Raw genomic sequence first — 23125 nt, forward strand, 5'->3', positions numbered from 1 at the left:
TGTGTTGTTGGGTGGGCTGTGCACTGCACAAGACAGCACAGCAGAGGGGATATATAGGAGCTTAACCCTTGGTGATATGTTCAGCAAGATGTGCACTGTGGGGCCTATGCCTGAAGGAAAGGGCACCTTTTAAAACCTGATTCAAAGGATAGTGAGCCCTGGAAAGGGTTAATGCTAAAATTGGTGTGTAAACTTGTGACCTGCCTCTAAGCTGGGGCCTTGGGCTTTCCATCTGAAGGGTGGAGGTCCCTGGAGCCCCTGGGAGGAGGGCAGTGGACCCACTCACCTCTGCACAATGGCTCCGTGTCATTCCAGTAGGGGTCCCGCACGTTGATGCACTCGATGATGGCCGGGCCCTGCTCCAGAGAGTGGCCGGGGTCGCAGGTGAACTCCACTATGGTCCCGATGTTATACGTGGGGTCAGATGTGGTGAAATTCCCATTCTGAATGTAGGGCTCATAGCAGTGGCCTTTCTCAAAGGCTGGGGTGGGGATACAAAAGAGGGGCAGTGGCTCAAATGAGTCAGGGGCCCCCACAGCGCTGTATCTGGGAAGATGGGTCCCCTCTTGCTGTTCAGGGAAGCTCCAAGGAAAATGGGTACCAGATCCTGTGGTCGGGTTCCAGTTGAGCTGCTTGGGCCCTTGGGCCATTCACTCAGCTTCCTGGGGCCTCATTTTTTCACATCTAAAATAGGAATAAGAACCTCTGCCCGCCCAACCCTGCAGAGTCTGCCTTTGGAAGTCCAAGGTGAGTCTAGCCACTGGGTCTCCCCCATCCTTAGCAGCCCAGATCTCTACCTCCCAGGGTCCAGCCCCAGCCCCACCGGGCTTCCCCTGCTCCCATGCCACACCCCAGGAGAGGGGGAGGCCCCGGGGACCCTCACCCTCGAACCGGATGTTGAAGGCTGAGGCCACCTGCGGGTGGTCCCACGTGAACTCGATGCGGATGCAGTGGCCTTCGCTCAGCAGGCCCTCAAAGGGGACGCTCTCGGTTTGGAGGGAGTCATAGAGAAGGGCGGACTTGTTGGTCATCCCACTGTAGACCATCATCCTGGCAGTGGGAAAGGAGAGGGGCGCCACTGAGAGGTCTCCTTGGGTCACAGACACGCAGCAGCGGGAGGGGTGTGTAATGGGCACTGAATCTGGATCCTCATTCCCAGACTCAAACACAGACTTCGCCCCCTACTTGCCTGGACAAGCTCCTTAACCTTATTGAAGCTGTTTCCTGTTCTGTAGATTGCTTGTCCTGGACTCCTCATGGATTGATTCTGAGGCTCGAGGGAAAGTGATGTGTACAAAGTAATGAACCAGACTAAATAATTGATACTGATTAATATTACTGATTGAGAAGTTGCGATTAATGGGCTAATATCATTCCTGAAACAGTGGTATATATAGACAGTCAGAGTCCTGACTCTAAATTCTGAGCTGTATGACTTTGGACAAGGACACTTTGCCTCACTGAGCCTTTGTTTCCTCATCTGTAAAATGGGTACAGTCACACCTACACCAGAGTGTGGGGATTAGAGACCATGGGTATAAAGTGCCCAGGACAGATAGGTATGCAAGTCAAATTTATTAAGCACTTGACCCCTCACAGACTCTGTCTCTGATTCTCATTTCCTAGGAGCACCGTGTGGGGAGTCAGGAGTTCTGATTTCCAGTTCCCAGCTCCCCGCTGACTGAGTTGACATAAGTCTTGACACGTCTTGGGCCTTTCCCACCTAACTTCAGGTGGGCTATGAGAATAAGACAGCATAAAGTGCCCTGAGAAATAAAATGCGTTAGACAAAATGTTGGGTATTCATTTTTACCGTTATTAAAACCATTTCATACTTGACTCTTTGCTAGTCTTGGTATTTTTAAAGAAATTATGCAAACGTGAGGGAAGAAAACAGTATACAAATTAGATGAGTTTCTTTTATGGAGTAATAAAGAGGCATTTTTAATCCTTTGAGTTTTTTACCGTGACCCATAAAAGGGTTTGTTTTATGTTGCCCGGATGAATTTCTGATGTCACCAAAATGCATAAACATTGAAGCCATGGTTTGTTCATTTTGCCACGTGTCCGCTGTAGCTGGGCTGAGGAGCCGGCTGGGGTAGAGGCCTGGGGCCATCCCCGGAGAGGGGAGGGGCCCCCTCACAGTCTTCTGGTCCCTGCTGCGTGTTGTATCTTGGGGGCCACGCCCAGGACTCCTCTTTCAGAGAACCGAAGCCTTTGGCAAAGAGGGTTGCTCTGGAGGAAAGCCCCAAGACCTCAAAATCTCTATAGTCAATCAATTGACCTTCCAAAGATAGCAATTTTCTAGCTCTGTTCTCTAGAATGTCTGAGATAGTAATAAATTTTATCTCAAGTCCGTATATAGTCTGTGGTCAAAGGGGTTTGGGAAATGCTGGGTTGAATAAAAATTAAACTTTTTTTTTTTTTTTTCCTGCAGGACTTTTCAATGCCTTTGCTGGCTAATGTACATTAGTACCTTCCAAGACAGGGCTAGGGTATACAGTGTCTCTAAACACGTTTGACCAGACAACCCACGTTTTATGCTGCCTATTATGGTATTGGAGTTTAGGAAGATTTCATTTTGGGGAAAATCACCTTAAAATTTTTCTTCATGTCCATCCTCTACTCAAAATCCTTCCATGGCTCTCTATAGCTTATAGAAGCAGCCTGGCATTAAAAGCCCTTCAAAATATGACCCCAATTTACCTCTATATCTTTGCACCCCCCCACTCCCATTCTCCCTGATTGGGAAACTCCTCTCGTTGTATTTTTGGGTTCCCTCATTCAATCTCTTTCCAAGGTTTAGATCAAGGTCCCATTTCTTATGTGGAGCCTTATCTAGCTCTAAGCTCTCACAACTGATATATTGTGGTATTTTAGCTGTTTTCCTCAACACAGTGTGTGGGACAGATAAAGTTAATTTCTCTTTCCTTCTTAGGACAGTAAGTGACTTCATTTTGTGTGTGTGTGTGTTGATCTTTAACCTTAATGAACCACTACAAACTTCTCTCCTTATGGACACACTCGAGAACTAGTTTTTCCTGGTGGTTGTCAACTCACATCTTTCACAGAACTTTGCAGAGCCTCATAGAAACTACTAGTGAAACTACAGTGTCAGTGTGTCTGGCTCATTTATCATGATTCAAATAAATTTCAGAAAATACTGATTTTAGTTAACTTATTTTTTTCCTCTCTGCTCATTCTTGTTGTCCGGTATGAACTTAATTTATCCCCAGAGCCATTCAGAAGAGGCAGACTCAAGGTGTAAAGTTTAGCAAGTATCCTTCACCAAGGATTCCCAGGTATGGCTTCTCAGTCTCCAGCAGGAGAGATTGGGAATATGTTTTTTAAAGAGTTCCCCAGGTCATTCTGATGTTACTGAGAAGCCACGTTTTTGGAGCCCGTGTTCTACACCTTATAGTTTAAAGCAGTGGTTTATTGATATGGAATTTTTCAGCATAAAGCTGGACCACTTAGTGGGCAGTGGACTCAAGAGTTGCGTAAATTATTGAGTCATCTGGTGTTTTATCTAAGAATCCTTTCCTACCTAGAGAGGTTAATGGTCTAGGTTTGAAGCTTCAAGGAAGCCGGGACACTATAATTCTAAGATCAAAGTCTGATAGATTCCAGAATTCTAAGGTGCTGGCATTCTGGAAATACAGTAAATGCTGTCAGTGCCCTACTCACATCCCTTCAGCACTCGTTGCTCACGTATTTCCTGATGGATTCCTACCCAAAGTCTCTGAGAAGAAGCCAGCTCAACCAGCTCAAAGGCGGCAGGCGATGTTGGGGAGTTAGCGTGCCTAGGAGCATCCCTCATCTGATGGAGGATGGGCAGTGGGGGACAAATACCCCAGCTTCCTCACCCACCAATCAGACCACTCTGAGGTATGCTCAACACAGTTTCCCAGAGGTCCCCAGTGGATAGAGCCCCAGTTGCCCCCCAGTCACCTGCTTATTAACACATACTGTATGGACTCCTTTCCCTTCCCTGTTCACTTTCCCATGCCTCTGCCAGTGCTTTCTAGGATCAGCTCCCAAACAAACTACTTTCCCTCACATCCTCATTACCATGTCTGTTTTCACCAGAACCTAATCTAAGACAGCAAGTCTAAGCAGCTGAGGTCCTAGTTTTCTAGAACATTCTAGAATATTCTAGCATAAGCCCCTAGAATACTAAAGTTTACGATTCTAGATTCTGTGCATATTACTTAGAGTCTGCAAGACATGCTCTTGCTTAGATATTGTCTTGTAACTTCCCCCTAGCTTTTTCATGTGCATCAGTCTTGTTTTTCCATGTCAACTTCCTGTCATACAGGGAACCAATGTTTTCCACTTCTCTCCTGTTCTCCATGGAGTCAAATACATGACTGGGCACAGAGCAGGTGCTCAATAAACACTCCCTCCTTGTTCAACTGAAAAAAGGGATGAGCAGGAAAAAGAATGATGCAGTGCAATGTGAGGCACCTGGATCCCTCCTTGCCTCTTCCCCTGTTGTGCTGTGTGACATGTGGCAAGTTCCTTTCCCTCCGTATGCACTAGCTTCCTTACCTGTAAAAGGAAGAGATTGAAGCTGATGCTCTCTAATATCCTTGCCATCCTCCCCAGCTCTTTCTTTCTTTCTTTTTTTTTAAAAATTTTTATTTATTGCAGTAACATTGGTTTATAACATTGTATAAATTTCAGGTGTACATCATTATACTTCTATTTCTGCATAGATTACATCATGTTCATCTCCCAAATACTAATTACAACCCATCACCACACACATGTGCCAAATTAATCCTTTCGCCCTCCCCCCTTCCCCCTTCCCCTCTAGCTCTTTCTTTCTTGATTTCCATGAGCCAAAGTTTCAGCCATCTCGTGACTCCAAATCTCTAGCCACATTCTAACACTCAGGGAGGGAATGAGGCTGGCTGGGGATGCTCAGAGGTTTACCTGTCCTTCTCATGCAGCGACAGCCTCTCAAAGTGTAGATGCAGCTTCTGGCCCTCTGGAGCTTCAATTGTCCACACACAGAACTGGCTACCATTGGTGTTTCCAGGGTAACTTGGGGAGAGGACACGGCCAATGGTGGCGTTGTGCACAGCTCCTCCACAAGGGGCTGGGGGCAGAAAGTAGAGGTGGGTGGGTGATGAGAGGAGAGCAGAGAGAGAGAGAGTGTTTCATTCTCCCCTGATCCCGGCCCCCCCCTCTTCCTGGGAGGAAACAGGATGGGGAGAGGAAGACCATGGAAAACACCTGTCCCCCTGGGCGGGGTTCATCCTGTTTGACAGGAGATCTCAGCCTATGACTGGAACCATCACCACATGTGTTCCCCAGTAGGGAATGAATGACTATGATTTAAGGATTTTTCCATGGTTCTGGCTGTGCCCTGATTCTTAATTATAAAATGGTAATCAAGAAGGATATAAATAGGCAGTTCATGAAAGAAGAGATATACTTTTACTACCTAGCACTAAAAAATTCAGCCTCACTAATAATAAAAGAAATGCAAATTGAAGTTATATTCTATTTTCATCCACCTAATTGGTCGAGATAAAAAGCAGCAATAAACCAGAGATGGTAAAAGTGACGGAAAATGGTCACTCTCATTCATGATTGGTTAGAATGCAAATTGCTATGATCTTTCAGGAGGGCAATTTGGTGAAAAACCTAGAAAGTGTGTTCAAAAACTTTGACCTAGTCATTAAAGTTCTGGGAATTTATGCTAATAAAAGATTTGGAGATGTTTCACAAAGATTTATGAATGAAGATGTTCCCTGCTAAATTGTTTCTAAGAGCGAAAAATGAGGAACAGCATGAATGTCTACTCACAGGTGTTTGGTGAAATAAACATATTCCATTCATATAGTTATTAAAAACTATGTTCTCAAAGAATACTTGAGAATATAGGAAAATGCTCACTATATTTTAAGTAGGAAAAAAACCAAGTTAGAAAATGGTCTGCCATACCTATTTCAAATGAGCTATTTGCAAGGATCAGTTGAGACCATAAGTATAAAAAGGATTTGCTCCTATCTTCTATGCTTTGCATTTCTTGAAAAAAAATTTTTTTTACCAGAACTATATATTACTTTTATCATAAAAATCTAGTAAATAAATTTTAAAAAGTGAGTTGTGAACTGGGAAGAGATATACAAATGTGAGAAAGTAGTCATTATTATTCTTAGGAGATATTTGATTCTCACTAAGTGTTAGCTGAATGACTGTACGACTAATAAGGAATTGCAGTAGGAGAGAAAGGTAGATAGCTCTCTGCTCTGGGCTCTGCTGTGACCTACAGCAAAGCCATTGCTAGGAAGCCCGCGACTTCTTTCAGGACCACGGACAGAGCACCGGGTCGCTGTCTCTCTCCAGGATGCCTTCTCCTTGTAAAGTGGGGGTTCAAACCTGGCCTGTGCCATGAATCTGCTGTGGCTCTAGGACAAGTCACTCAAGCTCTCTGAACCTCGAGTTCACTGTAAAATGGTGATAACAATTCCACCCTCTTTATAGGACTGTGATGAGAAATCAATGATACGATGCATGCACAGGCCTTGGCGCAGTCCCTGGCACAGAGTAGGTGCTCGAAACATAGCCAGCATTATCGCTCCACAGCTCAGGAGCTGAGGAGATGGAGGACACTGTAACTGGCGGGGGGCGCCGGCCATCTGTCCTCCTCGAGCTGCCGCTCATTTGCTGCCTCTCTGCTCCCCTTCCTTGCCTTATTAAGCCGACTGATGGCTCAGTTTGGCTTCAATTTGCCAGCCGTGGCTCCCCATCCATCTTTCTTAGCACAAATTGAGGTTTAATTCCTCTCTGATTTCACGCATAGATAAAAATTAACGCGAGAGAGGCACAGAGACCAACTGCCCCATGGTTTGGATTTTTTTCTTTGTTAAAAAGGAAAAAAGAACAAATTCTGAAGGGCCTTGGGGGAACAATACTGCAACAAGTAAACCTCAGAATTTATCATCAACTCTTATTTGCTTTCTGGATTCCAGTGACAATAAATGCCTGGAGGACAGGAATTGTGGCTTATTATTCCCAGCATTCTCCTTGTACATGGCTCATGACCTGGCACATAGTAGGTGCTCAGTTAATGTGGGCAGCCTATACTCTCCTGGTCACTGTCAGGACTTTTGAGAATCTAATAGGGTTTTGCTCTCTGATAGCTGAGGATGGTCAAGGCTATGCCCACTGGGGCAGGGACAGTTGGTATAGCCCAGTGCTTCTCAACCTATGGTGCAGGTTGAGAATATGAATCACACAAGGCGCATGTTAAAATGTAGATTTGATTCACCTGTATGGGGCCCAGGATTGTGCATTTCTAATAATCTCACTGGTCTGCAGACCCCACTTTGAGTAGTAAAGGTGTAAGAGAAAGGGTTCAGGAGAGAAAGATTCTGGACTGAGTTCAATTTTTATCTAGAGACTTTGGGCGAGCGACTTCACCTCCATGAACCTCAGTTTCCTAATCTGTAAAATGGGGACAATGGTTCCCACCATGTAGGATTGCTGTGAGGATTTATGCAGCCCTGGCATGGTGCTCCACACATATTGACTGGGCTCAAAATATGACAGCAGTCAGACCAAAAACATAAGCAACAAAGGAAAAAACAGATAAATTAGACTTCATCAAAATTAAGTGCATTTTTTGCATCAAATGACACTATCAAGAAGTGAAAAGACAACCCACAGAGTGGGGGAAATATTTTCAAATCATATATCTGATAAGGGTCTAGTATCCAGAATATATAAAGAACTCTTACAACTCAACAATAAAAAGACAAACAATCAAATAAAAAAATAGGCAAAGGACTTGAATAGACATTTCTCCTAGAAGATATACAAATGGCCAACTAGCACAGGAAAAGATGCTCAATATCGTTAGCCAACAGGGAAATGCAAATCAAAACCACAATGAGATACCTGCACACCCACTAGGATGGCTGTAATAATGAAAAGAAAACATGGAAAATAACAATTGCTGGTGAGGATGTGGAGAAATCGGTACTCTTGTACACGGCTGGTGGGAAAGTAAAATGGTGCAGCCACTGTGGAAAATAGTTTAATGTTACTTAAAAAGTTAAACATAGAATTGCCATATGACCCAAGAATTCCACTTCTGGGTATGTATCCAAGAGAATTGAAAACATATGTCCACACAAAAACTTATACACGAATGTTCACAGCAGCATTATTCATAATAGCCAAAAAGTGGAAACAACACAAATGTCCACCAAGGAATGAACAGATAAAATGTGGTCCATCCATACGATGGAATATTATTCTGCCGTAAAAAGGAATGAAGTTCTGATGCATGCTACAACATAGATGAACCTTGAAAACACTATGCTAAGTGAAAGAAGCCAGCCACAAAAGATCGCATGTTGTATGATTCTATTTATATGGAATGTCCAGATTAAGCAAATCCATAGAGACAGAAAGCAACTTGGTGCTTGCCAAGGGTTGGGGGTGGGGAGAGAAGAATGGGAGTTACTGCTAATGGGTACAGGGTTTCCTTTCGGGGGTGAGGAAGATGTTCTGGAACTAGATAGTGGTGATTGTGGCATAATATGTGAATGTACTAAATGTCACTAATGGTAAATCTTATGATATGTGTATTTTATCAAACAATAAAAATTTAAATGGCAGCAGTCATCTCTATTTGGAGCAGTCTCTTCCCCTGGGCTGAGAACCTCTCCCTAAGGTCAGTCTTAATGCCCTGGGGGTTGGTCTCTCCCCTCTTAGTGGACCATCCATGTGTGGTCCGGCTGAGGCTGGAGCGTACCTGAGCAGATGGGCTCCTGGCTGCTCCAGTGGGGCTTGGAGGCGTTGATGCATGTCAGTGTCTTGGCACCCTGGAGCTCATAGCCCAGGTGGCAGTGGAAGTGGGCCACCCCGCCTGAGTGCAGGTCCTTCACTGTGACGTCCCCATAGTCGGGCCGGCGGGGAAAGTTGCAGCTCAGCATGAAGGCTGGGAAGAAATGCAGAGGCAGACAATCATCCCTCGGAGGGGGAGATACAGAACGTGACCCACATTGTGGGAGCCAATTTGTGCTAAGGAGAAAGATGAGGCCCCTGGGGACTCGGGAGCGCTGGAGGAGGGTATTTTTGTGACTCTTGTTGATCATATGGTGCTGAGATTGCCAGATGAGCACTTTTTCTAGGCTCAAAGCTCCCCAACCTGCCTCACCAGAGACAGCAGGTTTGGGGTGAAAAACGAGTTCCCATACCTCATTTGAGCCTCTTTCCACGTGGACATAGAATGGCCTTCTCCTCGAGCACAGGAGGGACAGTACTGCCCAGGCAGGTTAGCCCCACCTGCATGAACACCTCAGGTGTTTGTTAAAAATGCAGACTCTTGCACTAGAATTAGAACAACCAGCTCTTCAGGAAACGCCAAAGGATACGACAGCTTGAAAACAACCGTCCTGGGAGGTAAGCAGTTGGGTTTTTGAGGGAGAGCGACGTGAGTTTACGTTCTTACTCCACCACTTAGAAACTGTGTGACTTTGAGAAAGCGACACAGTGCCCTGAACTTCACTCCCCTCATCTTCCCAGTGAAGTTGGCAACTCCCTACCTCACAGGCGGTGGTAAGGATGAGATGGGCTAATGCCGAGGAAAGGATCCTTAGCCCAAAGCCTGGCACATGGCGCTCGCTAGATGGGGATGGCAGAAGGGTGTATGTGGCCAGGTGGAGCTCCTCGTTTTCATAAGAGGGTGTTAAACCCATCCTAGCTCCACCCCTAGGCTATGATCCGATCTCTCCTGCAGATAGGGCACCTACATTCCCAGTACTCATTAGGAGGAATAAATCCGACTGCATGGGTCGACAAGCTTTTTTCCCCCCATTTTTAAATTAACAAAGACAACAGAGGGTGGTCCCCGTGTTGAAAAGATATGAGGACATGGACGCTCCCATATGCTGTCATCCACCTGTTTCAGAAACATCCGAGGGGAAAGTTTAAAATGAGTGGTTTTTCCAGATGTTTGGTCAATTCGATGTAAAAGTGGACGGTTTTCAACACCCTGATGTGTGGCTAACGACTCGACTCTCCAGTCAGTTATTTGGCAAGTATCCAGCGGGACACGCATGGTGAAGGGAGGTAACCTCAGGTCGTGGGAACTGCCCAGGAGGTGGGGAAAAGGGATGAGGAGGGAGAGAGCCAGAGGAAGAGAGAACGGAGGGTGGGGGTGAAGAGAGGGAGAGGAGGAAAGGAAGAAACAAAGGAAGCAAGAAAAGAGGGAAAGAAAGAGAAGGAAGGAGAGAGGAAGGAAGAGAAGAGAAGAGAGAGAAGTAAACAGAAAACAGAAGAGAGGAGATTTAGAAATAGACAAAAAGGAAAGAAAGAAACATCGTAGAAGAATTAAAAAGAGAGGTGGGGGGGCCAGAGGCTCTTCACCAGAAGTCCACAGACTCTCCTGGGATTCACGGATTAGATTCAGGAGCCACGAAGTTGAAGGGGAAAATGTGGCTTGCTTATTATCATTACCCTTTAACTGAACTGCGGTATTTCCCTCAATCACGAATGTAGGCAACAACGTGTAACCTGTGACTTTGTCACCAAGAGAATTACAGATACTTTCATATCATAATGGATATCTTGACATATTTCTTATGCTCCTCCATACCTTGAAATTACAGTAATTATCAAAACTGCCAGGAGATATTATGATTTAATGTGTTAATAAAGAAGCACATGGATTATGATATCATAGATTAAAACAATATTTTGACAACTGTAGTTCAATATGACTGGCTTCCTTTTCAATTGTGTCTATTTTATCTTATGCTCTTGAAAACTTGATTCTGAGAAGGGGCCCATAGGTTTTACCAAACTGCCAGAGGGATCCCTGGCACAAAAGGTTTGAGAATCCTGGCTCCAGGGGCAAACTGAGGCAAGCAGCCGCGTCTCATCAGCCTCGGCCCGATCCTACCCTGGTAGTGCAGCTGGAAGGTCCCCAGGCCGTCGTCCTGGAAGGTCCGGAAGTAGACGGAGATGGTGTTGGTGGGGCTTCGGATTACCTGCCCCTCTACCAGGAGGGTCTGGTTCGCCAGGACGGTCAGGGTGGGGCCATCCACCCCACGGATGGAGAGCAGCTCCCCCTCGGACAGGTTCACGCTCTTCACCTGGGGACAGGTAGGGGCAGACGGAGAGAAACTCTGAGTCAGATTTGAGCCAGGGTCCCCCAGGCTGCGAGGCTGCCCATGCAGCACCCTAACCAGCCCCAGACAACGCCAACATGGTCCCCCTTGACTAGCCCCTAGTCAAGGGGACAGACGGACCCCAAGCCTCAGCCCTGGAAATACCTGGAACCCTGGGAGCATCTAGGTTCCTCTCCTCTCCCCAAAAGCTGAGAGGACAGAGTGAAACCCAGCTCTAGGGTAAAAGCATGGCAAGGATCTGTGGGACCCCATAGCTGGGTCCCGTGAGAGAGGCTTCTGGATGCTGGAGGCCAAGACAGATTCTCCTAGAGCTGGTGGGTGGGGGCAGGGGTTAGATCAGCTTGTGCCTGAAGTCCAGTCTCCAGGGAGGCAGAAGGCGGCATTCCACCAGAAGGTAAGCTCCATGGAGGGAGAGACTTTTCCGTGTTGCTCAGTGTCCCCAGTGCCTAGAATAGTGCCTGGCACATAGTAGATGCTCAATAAATATTTATAGAATGATTGACTACGTTCTTCCCCTTCTGCATGAACTAGTGAGCGAGGGAGTGGGGACCTCATCTCTAGGGCGTTCTCAGGCCCACGCTTATCCTCCCAGATGGTGACTCTAACTCCGGAGCTTCCTCAAAGAACCACGCACTTTGTGCCAGGTCCACCTTCCAGGATTGGAGGAGAAAGAAGGAGACACTTTAATTATACACGGGGACACTGAACAAATGGAGTGGGAGGGGGGTGGAGACTTTAATCAGTTCCCAGTGTGCAATTTGAATATTGATGCCTCTCCTAGTGGGGCCTGGGATGCTAGTCCCTCTGCTCCTTGTATAAGCAGGGCAGGCCTCACTCACAAGCCCGTCCTCTTTTAGGCCATATACCTTATTCCCTTTTCTCTTTGATGAACTCCTGCTCATGCGCCAAAGCCCCACTAAAATTGCCCTCCTCTGTGAGACCTTCCCTGACTGCCAAGGAGCTTGCCCATCCCTCCACTGTGATTCTACAACATTCCCTATAAACATCTAGTAGAGACCTTTTCAAATGGCGTTCTAATGTCTTCTATGCATGTCAATCATAGGACAGGCATTGTATCAGTTTTGCACATCACTATACCCCCCAGTGTCAACAGCTGTGACTGGGTACGCAGTAGGTGCTCAACGAAGGAATTCTACTGTGCCTGATAAAGAGTTCCATCCCGTATTAGACACAGAATGGGCCTCTTCACGGTGTGGAGGAAAGGGTTCATTAAGTGCCACAATCAGATGGACTGCAGCTGTTCTCCAGTTAACTTTCATTCCATGAGTATTAATTAAGTACCTACTATGTGCCCCACACAGCTCTGGGGGCTGCAAAGACCACAGGTTCTGCTGCTGAGAGGCTTACCCTGCATCCTTCCAGTACAAGTCAGGAAAGCATTCCTCAGGTAAGGTTCTGGTTAGGTCATACTACGGGTCTGCTCGGAAATTTGTGATTGCCCTTCACTGCCCGTTAGAATAAGGTGCCTATCCAGACCTCTCACCTCGGCTGGGAAGGGTCTGCCACCACGCAGTACCAGTCTCCTTTTCTGGCTTCACTTCCATCCTCTGCTCTGTGGGACAGTGAACCGGGCAGTTCACCACCCCCAGGCATGTCCCCTTGGCCCATTTTAAAAATGACTTCTAGAGATGGGCGGCCGGTTGGGGAAGGCCTGGAGCCAGAGTGGGGATACCTGGGAACATGCACTGAGCACTCGCTCTCTGCTGGGCTCTGGCTGAATCTCTCTGTGCATCGTCATATTTATTCCTCCCCACATCTCTGTAAAGTAGCAACGTTATCATTTTACGGATGGGGAAACTGAGGCTCAGAGAGGTAAAGTTCCTTACCCAAAGTCACACATCTATAACTGGTAGAGCTGGGACTTGAAACCCAGATGTCTGAGCACTATGCCACTCTTTTCCATTCTTAGTTTACAGGCAAAAGTTTGCAAATGCAATGAACCAGGTGTGGCTTCCCTAGGGATGTGTGCGTGTGTGTGTGTGTGTGTGTGTGTGTGTGTGTGTGTATGTGTTAATCAGGGTATCAGAGGACTTTCCTTCTGGGTATAATGCCTCACAGTTTATCAGCACGTCCCCTCTCCTTCATGTGTGCCAAGCTATTTCATCCACACACTGAGTTGGGAACTCCTATTCATTCGCCAAAGCCAGGCTCAAATTGCCCTGGTTAGGGCAAAGAGAGAACCAAACTGGCTAAGATGATAACAGTAAGCCAGACTCAGACAATCCTCCAGGGATTTCCTGCTGGGAGAGGCAGCCACTGCAGGGTCCCCCATCTGCAGTTACCTGGAGCTCCACCCCGTAGCCAGTGTAGACTGTCACATTGTACGTGCACTCCAGGAAGTTGTTGAGGGGCAGCGGTGGGTAGTCACCAGAGTCGATGTACCCTTCAGGGTCGGAGAAGCTCACACCGCAGAGAGCTGGAGGAAAGCCCTTTCATTAGCACGTGAAGACAGCTGAGATGCAATCTCTCAGATGGGCTGTAGGGTGGAACAGGGCCTCTGGGGACACCTACATTCTCCTGTGCCCACCTTTCCCTCTGCTATTAATTCTCCTTCAGCTCCAGAATCAACATGATAATCAAAATAGCAAGAGTTGGCATGGAATCATCATTTACTATGTGCCGCTATGCTCCATTCCAACCAGTCTACAGGGTGACCCCGTTCATCTTTGCAGGGACTGGTATTTCATCCCCATTTTAGAGACAAGTAAACCAAAGCTCAGAGGGGGGCAGCATCTGGGCTAAGCTCACACAGCAAGCAGGATTCAAATCCACGGCTCACACTCTTTAATGAGTGGCCATGTTGCCTTTGTCCCAAATTGATGTATGATTGACAGGTGCTGTCTCTCTTCTCTGAAGACAGAAAAGAGTTTAGAAGAAGAAAGACTGGAACACAAAGTGCATTTTATCAAGTCTAGAGAAGTTCATGTCATGGTCAAAGGGAAAGCACTTTGTAAAGGCTGTGGCCATCGAGAGAGACCAAAGGATGCTGGTCTGAGATGAAACGGCTTTGAGTCAGCTCTTCAGCTGTGTGGCCTTGGGCATGTTGCTTGATGCCTCAGGGTCTCAGTTGTCTTTAAAATGGGGATGTTAATTCTGAGCCACAGTGTCAAGCTCGTGGTCGGTGCTCAAGGGATGGTCACTGGTGGTGGGGCCTGGACACCCCGGGGCCCCCACCCCATGCCCTGCGCACAGGGGGTGCCTCATGCTGCTGCAGGAGGGCTGGGGGAGCTGGGGGCTCCTACCTGGGGCCTGCTCCGTTGTGATGACCGTGGTGGTAATAATGGTGGACGTCGTGGTCTCCTGGCTCTCCTCTGAGGCTGACCCGGTCAGCTCGTTCTCGCCTTTGTCCATCAAGGTCATGGGACTGGCGTCCTCAGGTGGAGCCTCTTGGGCCTCCTCGGGCGCGGCGGGCTCCCCAAGGTTGGGCTTCTGGGGGAGCGTCTGGGCCACGAAGGGCTGCAAGGTGAACGGGGAGATCTGCAGGGGCGCGGGCGTTGTGGGGGCTGCACCTTCCCTCCTGTCTAGCCAGAGGGGCTCCTCCTCCGAAAGCCGGCGGGTCTCCTCCGAGGCCACTGGGTCCGGGTCCCTCGGGGGTCGGGGCTTCTCCGTGGCGGAGGAGGGGACACCCAGGCCCGGGGATGCTGGCTGGGACCCTGCCCTCTGGAGGGCTGCTGCGGAGGTGGCCTTCGGCCTCAGCTGTTTCCTAGCCGAGTTCACCTGCTTGAGTGATGGCAGCTTCTTCCTGGGGGGAAAGGCCTGCTTGGGGCCGGCCTCCTCAGGGAGCAGCGTGGACAGGGCGGTGGGGTCTTGATGCACAGAGGGGGCTGTCCCCTCCAGCTCCGGCTCCTGAAGCTCTTCTCCTGACTGCGCCGGATTCGGAGGGGCCACTGTCATTCTCTCCTCTGGGCTCTCTTTGCTCAGACTGCTGCTCCCCAGGGCTCCTGAGGGCAGAAGGTTAGTCCCTGAAGGGCTAGCGTCTCCCTCGGGTGGCTCATCTTGGGAAGAGGAGAAAAGACATCAGTTAGCTTGGGGCTAGGGGCAGTTAGGTCCTCCACCCTCTGTCAGACTTGAGGGTGGGTGAGTTGGTACCCAAGGCTGGTATGGCCCCATCAACAGATACGGGGCCTGCCCTCTCCCTTCCTTTCTCCCTCCTTCCTTCCACCCTTCTTTCTCTCCTTTCCTTCTTCCTTCCTTCTTTCCTTCTCTTCCTTCCTCTTTCCCTTCTTCCTTTCCTCCCTCTCCTTCCCTTACTCCCTTCCTTCCTTCCTTCCTTTTGCTGACCATGGAGACTGAGGGTTGATAGTGCCAGGCCTGAGCTAAGCATTAGGGCTACAGAAACCTAGAATCTCACAGTCTAGTTATATATGTACTTGGAGAGGGAATAGGAAAGTAGAAATAATCAAAGTAGAAATAATCAGATTCGATGTGATAAATGCTTTGAAAGAGAAGATTTGCGTGCCAACAGGACAGAAAAGACAGGTCCCTAACCCAGTCTGTGAGGCAGGACCACTAGGTACAGTTGGACAGCTTGTTCACTGCACAAGGATATCTCATTAAAAAGTTGAGTGGGGCTGTAACCAGCTCATATACTCATCCCTGAGTCATGTGCCCTGGCTCAGGGCTATATTGTCCTGGGATTAGGGGAGCATGTTTTTTACTAAATAATATAAAAGTGACCTTGTGGGAGACACAGAAATATTTGAGGATTTGGAATCATGAGGCAGGTTCAGAACAGAGAGATGTGGGAAGGCCGTGGAGGCCTGGCTGAGGTGAGTGCAAAAGAGGAAGGCATGGGGGCAGGGAGCAGAGGTGGAGGGCGATTAGACAGAAAGCTGGTGAGGTAGGGAGGTCGGGGCCAGGCCCTGGTGGGCCTTGTATACTCTGCTAATTCCGTATGATTTATTTTTGCCTTGAAAATAAAACCATCTAGTCGTTTTAAATAAGGCTGACCCAGCAGCTGTTTGACAGACTCATGCCTGAATTCGGCTTCATTTACCTATTTGAGACCCAGTTCCATCAATTGGGAGCTGGCCAACGACTTTGCCCCTCTGAGCCTCAGTTTCCTCCGCTGTAAAATGGAACTATCATTCCCTGTTTCCTAGGGCTGTCATCGTTCAATAGGTTGATGTAGGTAAAGTGTACATAGATGTCTGTACATATGGGTGCCTCACCAACAGTGAGTGCCTGGGACATGCCAGCTGCTGTCGTCATTTTTACCATCGTCATTGTAATTGCACCCCTCAGTAGGAAGCTGGTGCGGTCTACTTTGAGATAGAGAGGAATTACATGTTGGGGACAAAGGTGCTCGGACTGATAGCCGTCCTTGTCAATTTTCTGCAGAGAGACACTCAGCCACAATCTCCAGGCCCGTCAGCACTGTCATTTAAATTTATTTCCGCAGCCATCAGAAAGGTTCATTTACTTTCATGGAGTCGGCGGCAGTGGCTTAATCTATATAGACTGTAACAGTTTGCAACCAGCATCAACAAATGTTGCTGTTGTGTAACATTGATTCCCAGCTGGTGTGCGTTCCAGGCTGTCGGAGGCACCAGGGCAGAGCAGCCACGGGGAGGAGAGGACGTACGGATGACCTGAGAGCAGATCAAGGTTGTTCACCTGCCAAGCGGGTTTTCTGGTCCAAGGTGGGAAGCGTTGAGGCTTTGGAGTTAGACTTGGATTCAAATTCTGCCTTTAACAGTTGCTAGCCACGAGAGCCTGGGCAAGCCCATTGAGCCTCTTCCGTGTAATAAAGATTCTCCATCTACCTCAGCTAGGGTCGGGACACCTGGCTCCCGAGACCCAGCTGTGGTTCGATGTGCAGAGCTTGGATCCACCAGGGATTGGGGGACCCGATGGTGGTCCCATCTTGGCAGTCTTCCCTAGCACACCCTCACGTGGGTTTCCTCTTCTCTCCATCTTCTCACTCTGTGTCAAATGGGCAGCCAGGCTAGGTAAGGTCTGAGGGCCCTTCCAGCTCTGACATTGTCAGTTTTTGAAATGATCAGGTAATTGGTAATTATTCCTAGAGCCTTTTGTTAATTTTGCTAAAAAGGGTAGACTGACAGCCTCGATCCTAACACTGGCTTGTGAGTTTTGCTGGGTCCCGTGGCTACATTAGTTTCAGCCAGTCCTTTCACAAAAGTGTCCCCTTGATCCCAAGTAGGGAAGGTGAGAGAGAGGAAGAGAGAAAGGGAGGGAGAGAGAGGGATAGATAGGTAGATAGATACATACATAGATAGATAGATATTGGGAAAACAAGTTGTGTCAATGAAGATACTAAAAGGATTACAAATGGCATAAAGCAAGTCAGTGTGCCTTGGCCATAATAATAGTAATATTTATAACAGTTTATTTTTTATTGTTTTATTGACTGCTGAATACCTGCCAAGCTAAATGCTTTGCATCCTCATTTAATTCTTCGTTCCTCATTTGTTACCTCATTTAATTCTTTCTCAGCCTTATGAGGTAGAAATTATTCTTCCTATTTTATGGATGAGCAAACTGAGGCTTTGGGATACTGAGGAACTTTCCAAGGTCACGCAGTAAAGCGGGGTTTCCGATCTTGGTTTACCTGATGCCAAAGACCATGTTACTAGCTCTCTTAAGAAGTATGGGGTATTGTTATCAGTGGCATCCTCCGCCTCCCCAGCATGAAGCCGCCTCTCCCCCCACTCTCCTGTCTCTCTAAACCCTCATTTTGTTTGTGTTGCTGCTGAGTGAGCCACCTTGGTTTTCAAACCTCCCACATGATATTCCCCATCCCCCACCATGTTCCTTGTTAAAATATGAATCATCAGTCTCCCCAGGCCAAACCCATCCCATCTAAATCTCCAGGAGTGGGGCTTGGAAAGCTGCAGATTGCAAAGCCCCTTTGGTGACTCTTATTATCAGGGTTATCAGAAAAGTTCATTCCAGAATCTGTGATCTCGCCTGACTTTCTATGCATTCCTTGTTACTTTTGCCTTCTAGGTGCCTGAAGTTGCAGGCAGCAAGTTTGTGCAGCAGGTGGTGACTCTTTGCAAGGCCTGAGACCTCCCCTGGCCATCCCAGTGTGTCGTGATCCCACACAGCCATCAAGGAAATGCAAGAGAAAGGATTCCATAACTAGCTTCCTCTCACAGCTGCTGCTCCAACCCCTGGGGTCCCCAGAGTAAAACCAGCGGTAACAACGGCAGCCATAAAGCATTTTAGGGAGTAAATCCAGTGGGACTGAGCCAGCCCTTTCCCATGGAAACCTGACTGCCAAGGAGAGTTGCATATCCGCCAGGTAAATTCACCTCCCTGCTCCCGTAGTCCCCAACTCCTCAGAGCTCACACACGCTGGGATCTTGCTGGCTGGCTCCAAAGTTAAGGCCATGCCCCAGTCAGATGAGTGTGTATCTGAGGTCTGCAAATGTATGTAGCCCGAAAGTCCTGAAGGTCTTGTTCTCAGCCAGGATGCTGGCCAGATGAGCCCCACGTGAAACCAAGCCCACTGGGAATTAGGCAAAATTGGATTCCAGGGCCTCCGAGATCCAGCAACTTAATAACTTGCTCAAATAGGCTGGTTTTTCCTGGGGCCCCAATGACCACTGGGTTAAATTAACTCCTCTTTCTCAGAGCACTTAAAATTTTCAATCATCCCAGTCACATTTGGCTGATTTTTCCTTTATCGTGTGTGTTCAGTGCCCCACTCAAACGCCTTCAATCAATTAATGAGCGATAGCGTTGGGTGCCGATTTTCTCTGCTGTTGAAACTCTGTAGGAGACAGTCAACACTCTAGGATGCGGTCCCTGCACTTGAGGAATTAGGAAGCAGACACACACTGATAACCAAATACGGGTATCCAACGGGGCTTTAATTAAACACACACGGATGCTCTCTTCTCTCTTGAGACACCATGGAACACATGCAAGGCGACTGAGGATTTGTTCTGTCACCCAATTTGGGGAGGGAGCACCTCTCTCTCTCTCTCCTTTCTAACTTGGATGGGGTGACGGGAGATCAGACTGGGAAGCATCCCATTAAAGTCAACAAAGCACGCGTTCTGACGCTCTGAAGCTGAAGTTTGTATCTTAAATGCCCGGCAGCAGCGGAATGGCGAGGAACGGCAGGGATTGTGAGCAACAGCATAACATCTTGCAGGCGCAAAGTGATGGAATGAGAAATGGAGGAAACCACAGCCAGGGATGCTTCTGCCGTAGTGTTCAGCGAAAAGAGCAAGGCGTACAATTCTATGGTGTGTACGAAAACGACTACGAACAACCAGCTAAAACAAACGGCAAAGCAGAGAGTTGTGTTTTGACCTGGAGGAAGGGCGCCAAGATGGTGGTCCTGGCTGCCTCTGGGTGGCGGGACTTTCGGGGACGTGTTTTCTTCTTTCAACTTTTTGTTATTTTCCAAAATGTCAATGATAAGTATTTAATACTAAAAGTGAAAAACAATATATTTACAAAAAGAGCTGGATTTAAACGCTGCTGCTAGCGCCCAGTGATGGAGAGGCTGAGGGAAGGCAGGCACACATTTGTAATCCTAGAAGTGCTTCTTCACTAGCTGAGCCATGAACACCTTTGGAATGCAGTCTCCTGGTGGGGACGATGATAAGTCTTCCCTCATCGGACCGTCCACAGTGAATACCTTCAGGAGGCAGGACTGGCAGGTGCGTCGATTGATATATTTTTTTTGCTGAAGAGTTCTACAAAAATATTAGTCACTATTCTAATCATCATTATTAACGCCCAATCTAGTGGTGGTTTCTTGTACCTTCATACTCCACGATAAGGACTTGCCTAGCCCGCCCTGGGTGGTTCGCTTGTCCCCAACAGGGATAAAACCAAAAACTAAATATCACATCTTAAAGATCCAAAGGCTCCTAGAGTTTATGGTTACAAACTTCCCAGAGAAGGAAAATGAGGTCCAGAGAGGGGAAGTGGGTTGCCTAGGGTCACACAGCACATTAGTAGAAATAACAAAACAAGGCTATTTGAAGCTTGAAAAACCACACTGAAACACATCAAACAAAACCAAAAACAAACCCAGAAACATGAGGACTGCCCTGAAGAATGTCAGTTAATTCTATGCCTTCTACAACCGGGCTGGATAATTCTTTGCTGGGGGACGGGGGCCTATGCTGTGCATTGCAGGATGTGGGGCAGCATCCCTGGCCTCCACCCACTCAATGCCAGTAGCTACCTTCCCTCTACCCCCAGACGCGACAATCAAAAATGATTCCAGACGTTGCCAAATGTCCCCTGTGGGAGGGGCAGAATGACCTCTGCTGATGACCACTGGGTTAACTACAGTGAACAAAACAGATCACCTGTCACTGTTAACAGAACTGAGTAGACCTTCCTCCCATTCTTGGAGCATTTCAGCTTTGTTTTACTTGAATCAGTGAATTTTAGGATTAGGGAAGGTCTTAGCATGATCCCTATTTTACAGATAAGGAAATTGAATTGAGCGAAGGATGAGTTTTCTTCTCCCACTCGCCTTTGATCATCACTTCATTCATTCATTCATTCAGTGAGCACCTACTATGTGCCAGTCCCTGTGCTGTCAACAGGATCTGGCATCCAGAGGTCCACCTTGGATAGTGAACAGCCGGAGCTGATGAACACAACCCACTCTTTTTGAAACAGCATGTAAAACATTGACCAGCTTAAACTAGTTTTGCTTCTTTAAAACAGGTTACTTTAATCAAACGTGCTCAATAACAGAGACAGCACTGCGCATGTGCCAGGCGAGAACCCATAGCTCCAGGATGACCCTGGAACCAAGAATCTTCAGAAATGTTGCCCCTGGAGCCCTTTATGAAGTGAGAAGTCCTTCACTAAGGGAAATCTGGCTTCCAGCAGCCCAAGTAGCTTGATTACCATATATGGACTGATTCGAGACAAGACAATCAGCTTGCATGGGCCCAGCTGCAGCTCAGTGGCCCCTAACTCCTTAAATTTCACCCCAAACCTTGGATCAGGGAGACAGATTTGAGAGCCTGGCCTCCTGTCTCCTTGCTGGTCAACCTTACAATAAAACTCTTTCTTTTCTCAAAAGCTGGTGCCATAGTGTTGGCTTCTATGTGCATTGGGCAGTGAGCTCTTGCTCGGTAACACTCTCGGCCTGAGCGGACCTGGCTCACCTGAACACTGAGTCCTGTGGGAACAAGGTCCCTTGGATGGATCCTGGCGTCCATCCCATCTGGACTCTGAGAAGACTTTCTGGGACAAAGGGAAGAGGTGTGGGTTGGGCTTGGGGGGCAATGGGGTCTCATCTGCTGCCTCGGTTGCAGCCCTCCACCATATGCCCAGACCAACAGTACTGATATTCAGACAGCAATTTACCCGCCACAAAGTGCCTTCCCAGCTGGGATCTCCTTCCAGCCTCCAAACAATCCCGTGAGATTGTCATTTTGATTTTCCCATTTTATAGATGAAAAAAAAAAAAATCAAGCTCAGAGAGAGGACCTGACTTGTCCAAGATCATAGAGCAAATCAGGGTAGAGTTACACGCATTCTGACATTGTTTCCTGTGCTCTTTCCTCTTTCCCACACCCTCCAATAGTTTCTTTCCCTAGAAAATTGTTCATCTGAAAAATATAAGAATACCTGAAAGGTATGAATTTGAAAGTATAAGCAGTGCTGAGCCCCCACCCTCTCTACCAGTCCTGCCTTTTAAAGGGAATCAGTGATAGTAGGATCTTGTTTAATCTCCAAATAAAATGTGTTGATACAAAAATGATAAGGGGTGATAGCACACAGGAGTGTAGGGTTGGGTCAGAATTGCTTGCGTTCAGGCTCGGCCCACTGCCAACTGCCCATGAGACCCTGGACAGTCATTTCCCCTCTCTGGGCCTTGTTGTTCCCATCCATGAGGTGGGGTTGTCCCAGCCTTATCTCTTCGGGTTGTTAGTGGGTGAAATGAAGGCCGGGTCTAAAGCACAGAGCTCACGCGTCAGCTGTCAGCCCTCGTGAGCGCTGGTGTCACTTTCTGTCTATCTGAACATTCACGGTTATCACATCGTATATATTGCTCTGTCACTTACTGAGAAATGCATTTTGAAATATTTCAGTCATTCAAAAAGAGTTAAAGACTATGGCAATAAGTATCCATGTCAGTTACACCTTCAGCTTAAGAAATAGGATGGCTCAGTACCGTGGAAGCCCCCGCATGTTCCTCTCTGCAGTATCCTCCTTCTCGATCCTCCGGGAGTAACTACTATCCTGAATTTGGCCTTCAGCATTCTCATTTATTATGTGCATTTTTATTAGTTTATTATTATTGTTATTACTATTGAGTGTGTGCTTTCATTTATTACACAGCCAGCCCCGCTGGTCTAGTGCTTAAGATTCGGTGCTCTCACTGTCGTGGCCCCGGTCTGTTTCCCAGTCAGGGAACCACACCACTCGTCTGTTGACTGTCATACTGTGGAGGCTGCATGTTGCTGAAAGCTATGCCACTGGCATTTCAAATATCAGAAGGGTCACCCATGGTGCACAGGTTTCAGCGGAGCTTCCAGACTAAGACAGCCTGTAAGAAGGACCTGGTCTCTCACTTTTGAAAAAATTGGCCATGAAAACTCTGTGACTAGTGGCAGAACATTGTCTGATACAGTGCCAGAGGTGAGAGGACAGTGCAGACAGACCGGGCGGGGTTCCCCTCTGCTGTACAAAGGGTCTCTAGGAGTCAGAATCGACCCAATAGCACTAACAACAAAAAATTTATTACGCATGTCAATATACCTGAACAGTATATGGTATACGTTTTAAACCTTTAGATAAATGCTGTCATCCCATATGAATTCACCTGCAACCTGCTTTTTTCTTTTCTTTTCTTTTTTGCTCAACATTTTGTGGGATTCATCCATGTGGATAAGTGTAGTTTTGATTGATTCACTTTTCTCTGCTGTATAGTATTCCATCACATTAGTATTCCACCACTAGTTTTTCACTTAAAATCCATCACAGATATGTTT

At 47.5% G+C, this 23125-nt stretch overlaps 1 protein-coding gene across 1 annotated transcript in view; it reads right to left on the reverse strand.

Moving 5' to 3' along the window:
• SEZ6L (seizure related 6 homolog like) overlaps positions 1-23125 on the reverse strand; it is a 185998-nt gene that overhangs the window by 59724 nt on the left and 103149 nt on the right. The window contains 7 exon segments of the mRNA XM_087423616.1: positions 287-481; positions 884-1050; positions 4939-5104; positions 8777-8962; positions 10928-11120; positions 13460-13593; positions 14420-15172. Coding sequence (XP_087279742.1) covers positions 287-481; positions 884-1050; positions 4939-5104; positions 8777-8962; positions 10928-11120; positions 13460-13593; positions 14420-15172 — 1794 coding nt within the window.

This window comes from Ceratotherium simum, chromosome 35 (assembly GCF_057802395.1).
Source record: "Ceratotherium simum simum isolate JZ-2026a chromosome 35, ASM5780239v1, whole genome shotgun sequence".
NCBI lineage: Eukaryota > Metazoa > Chordata > Mammalia > Perissodactyla > Rhinocerotidae > Ceratotherium > Ceratotherium simum.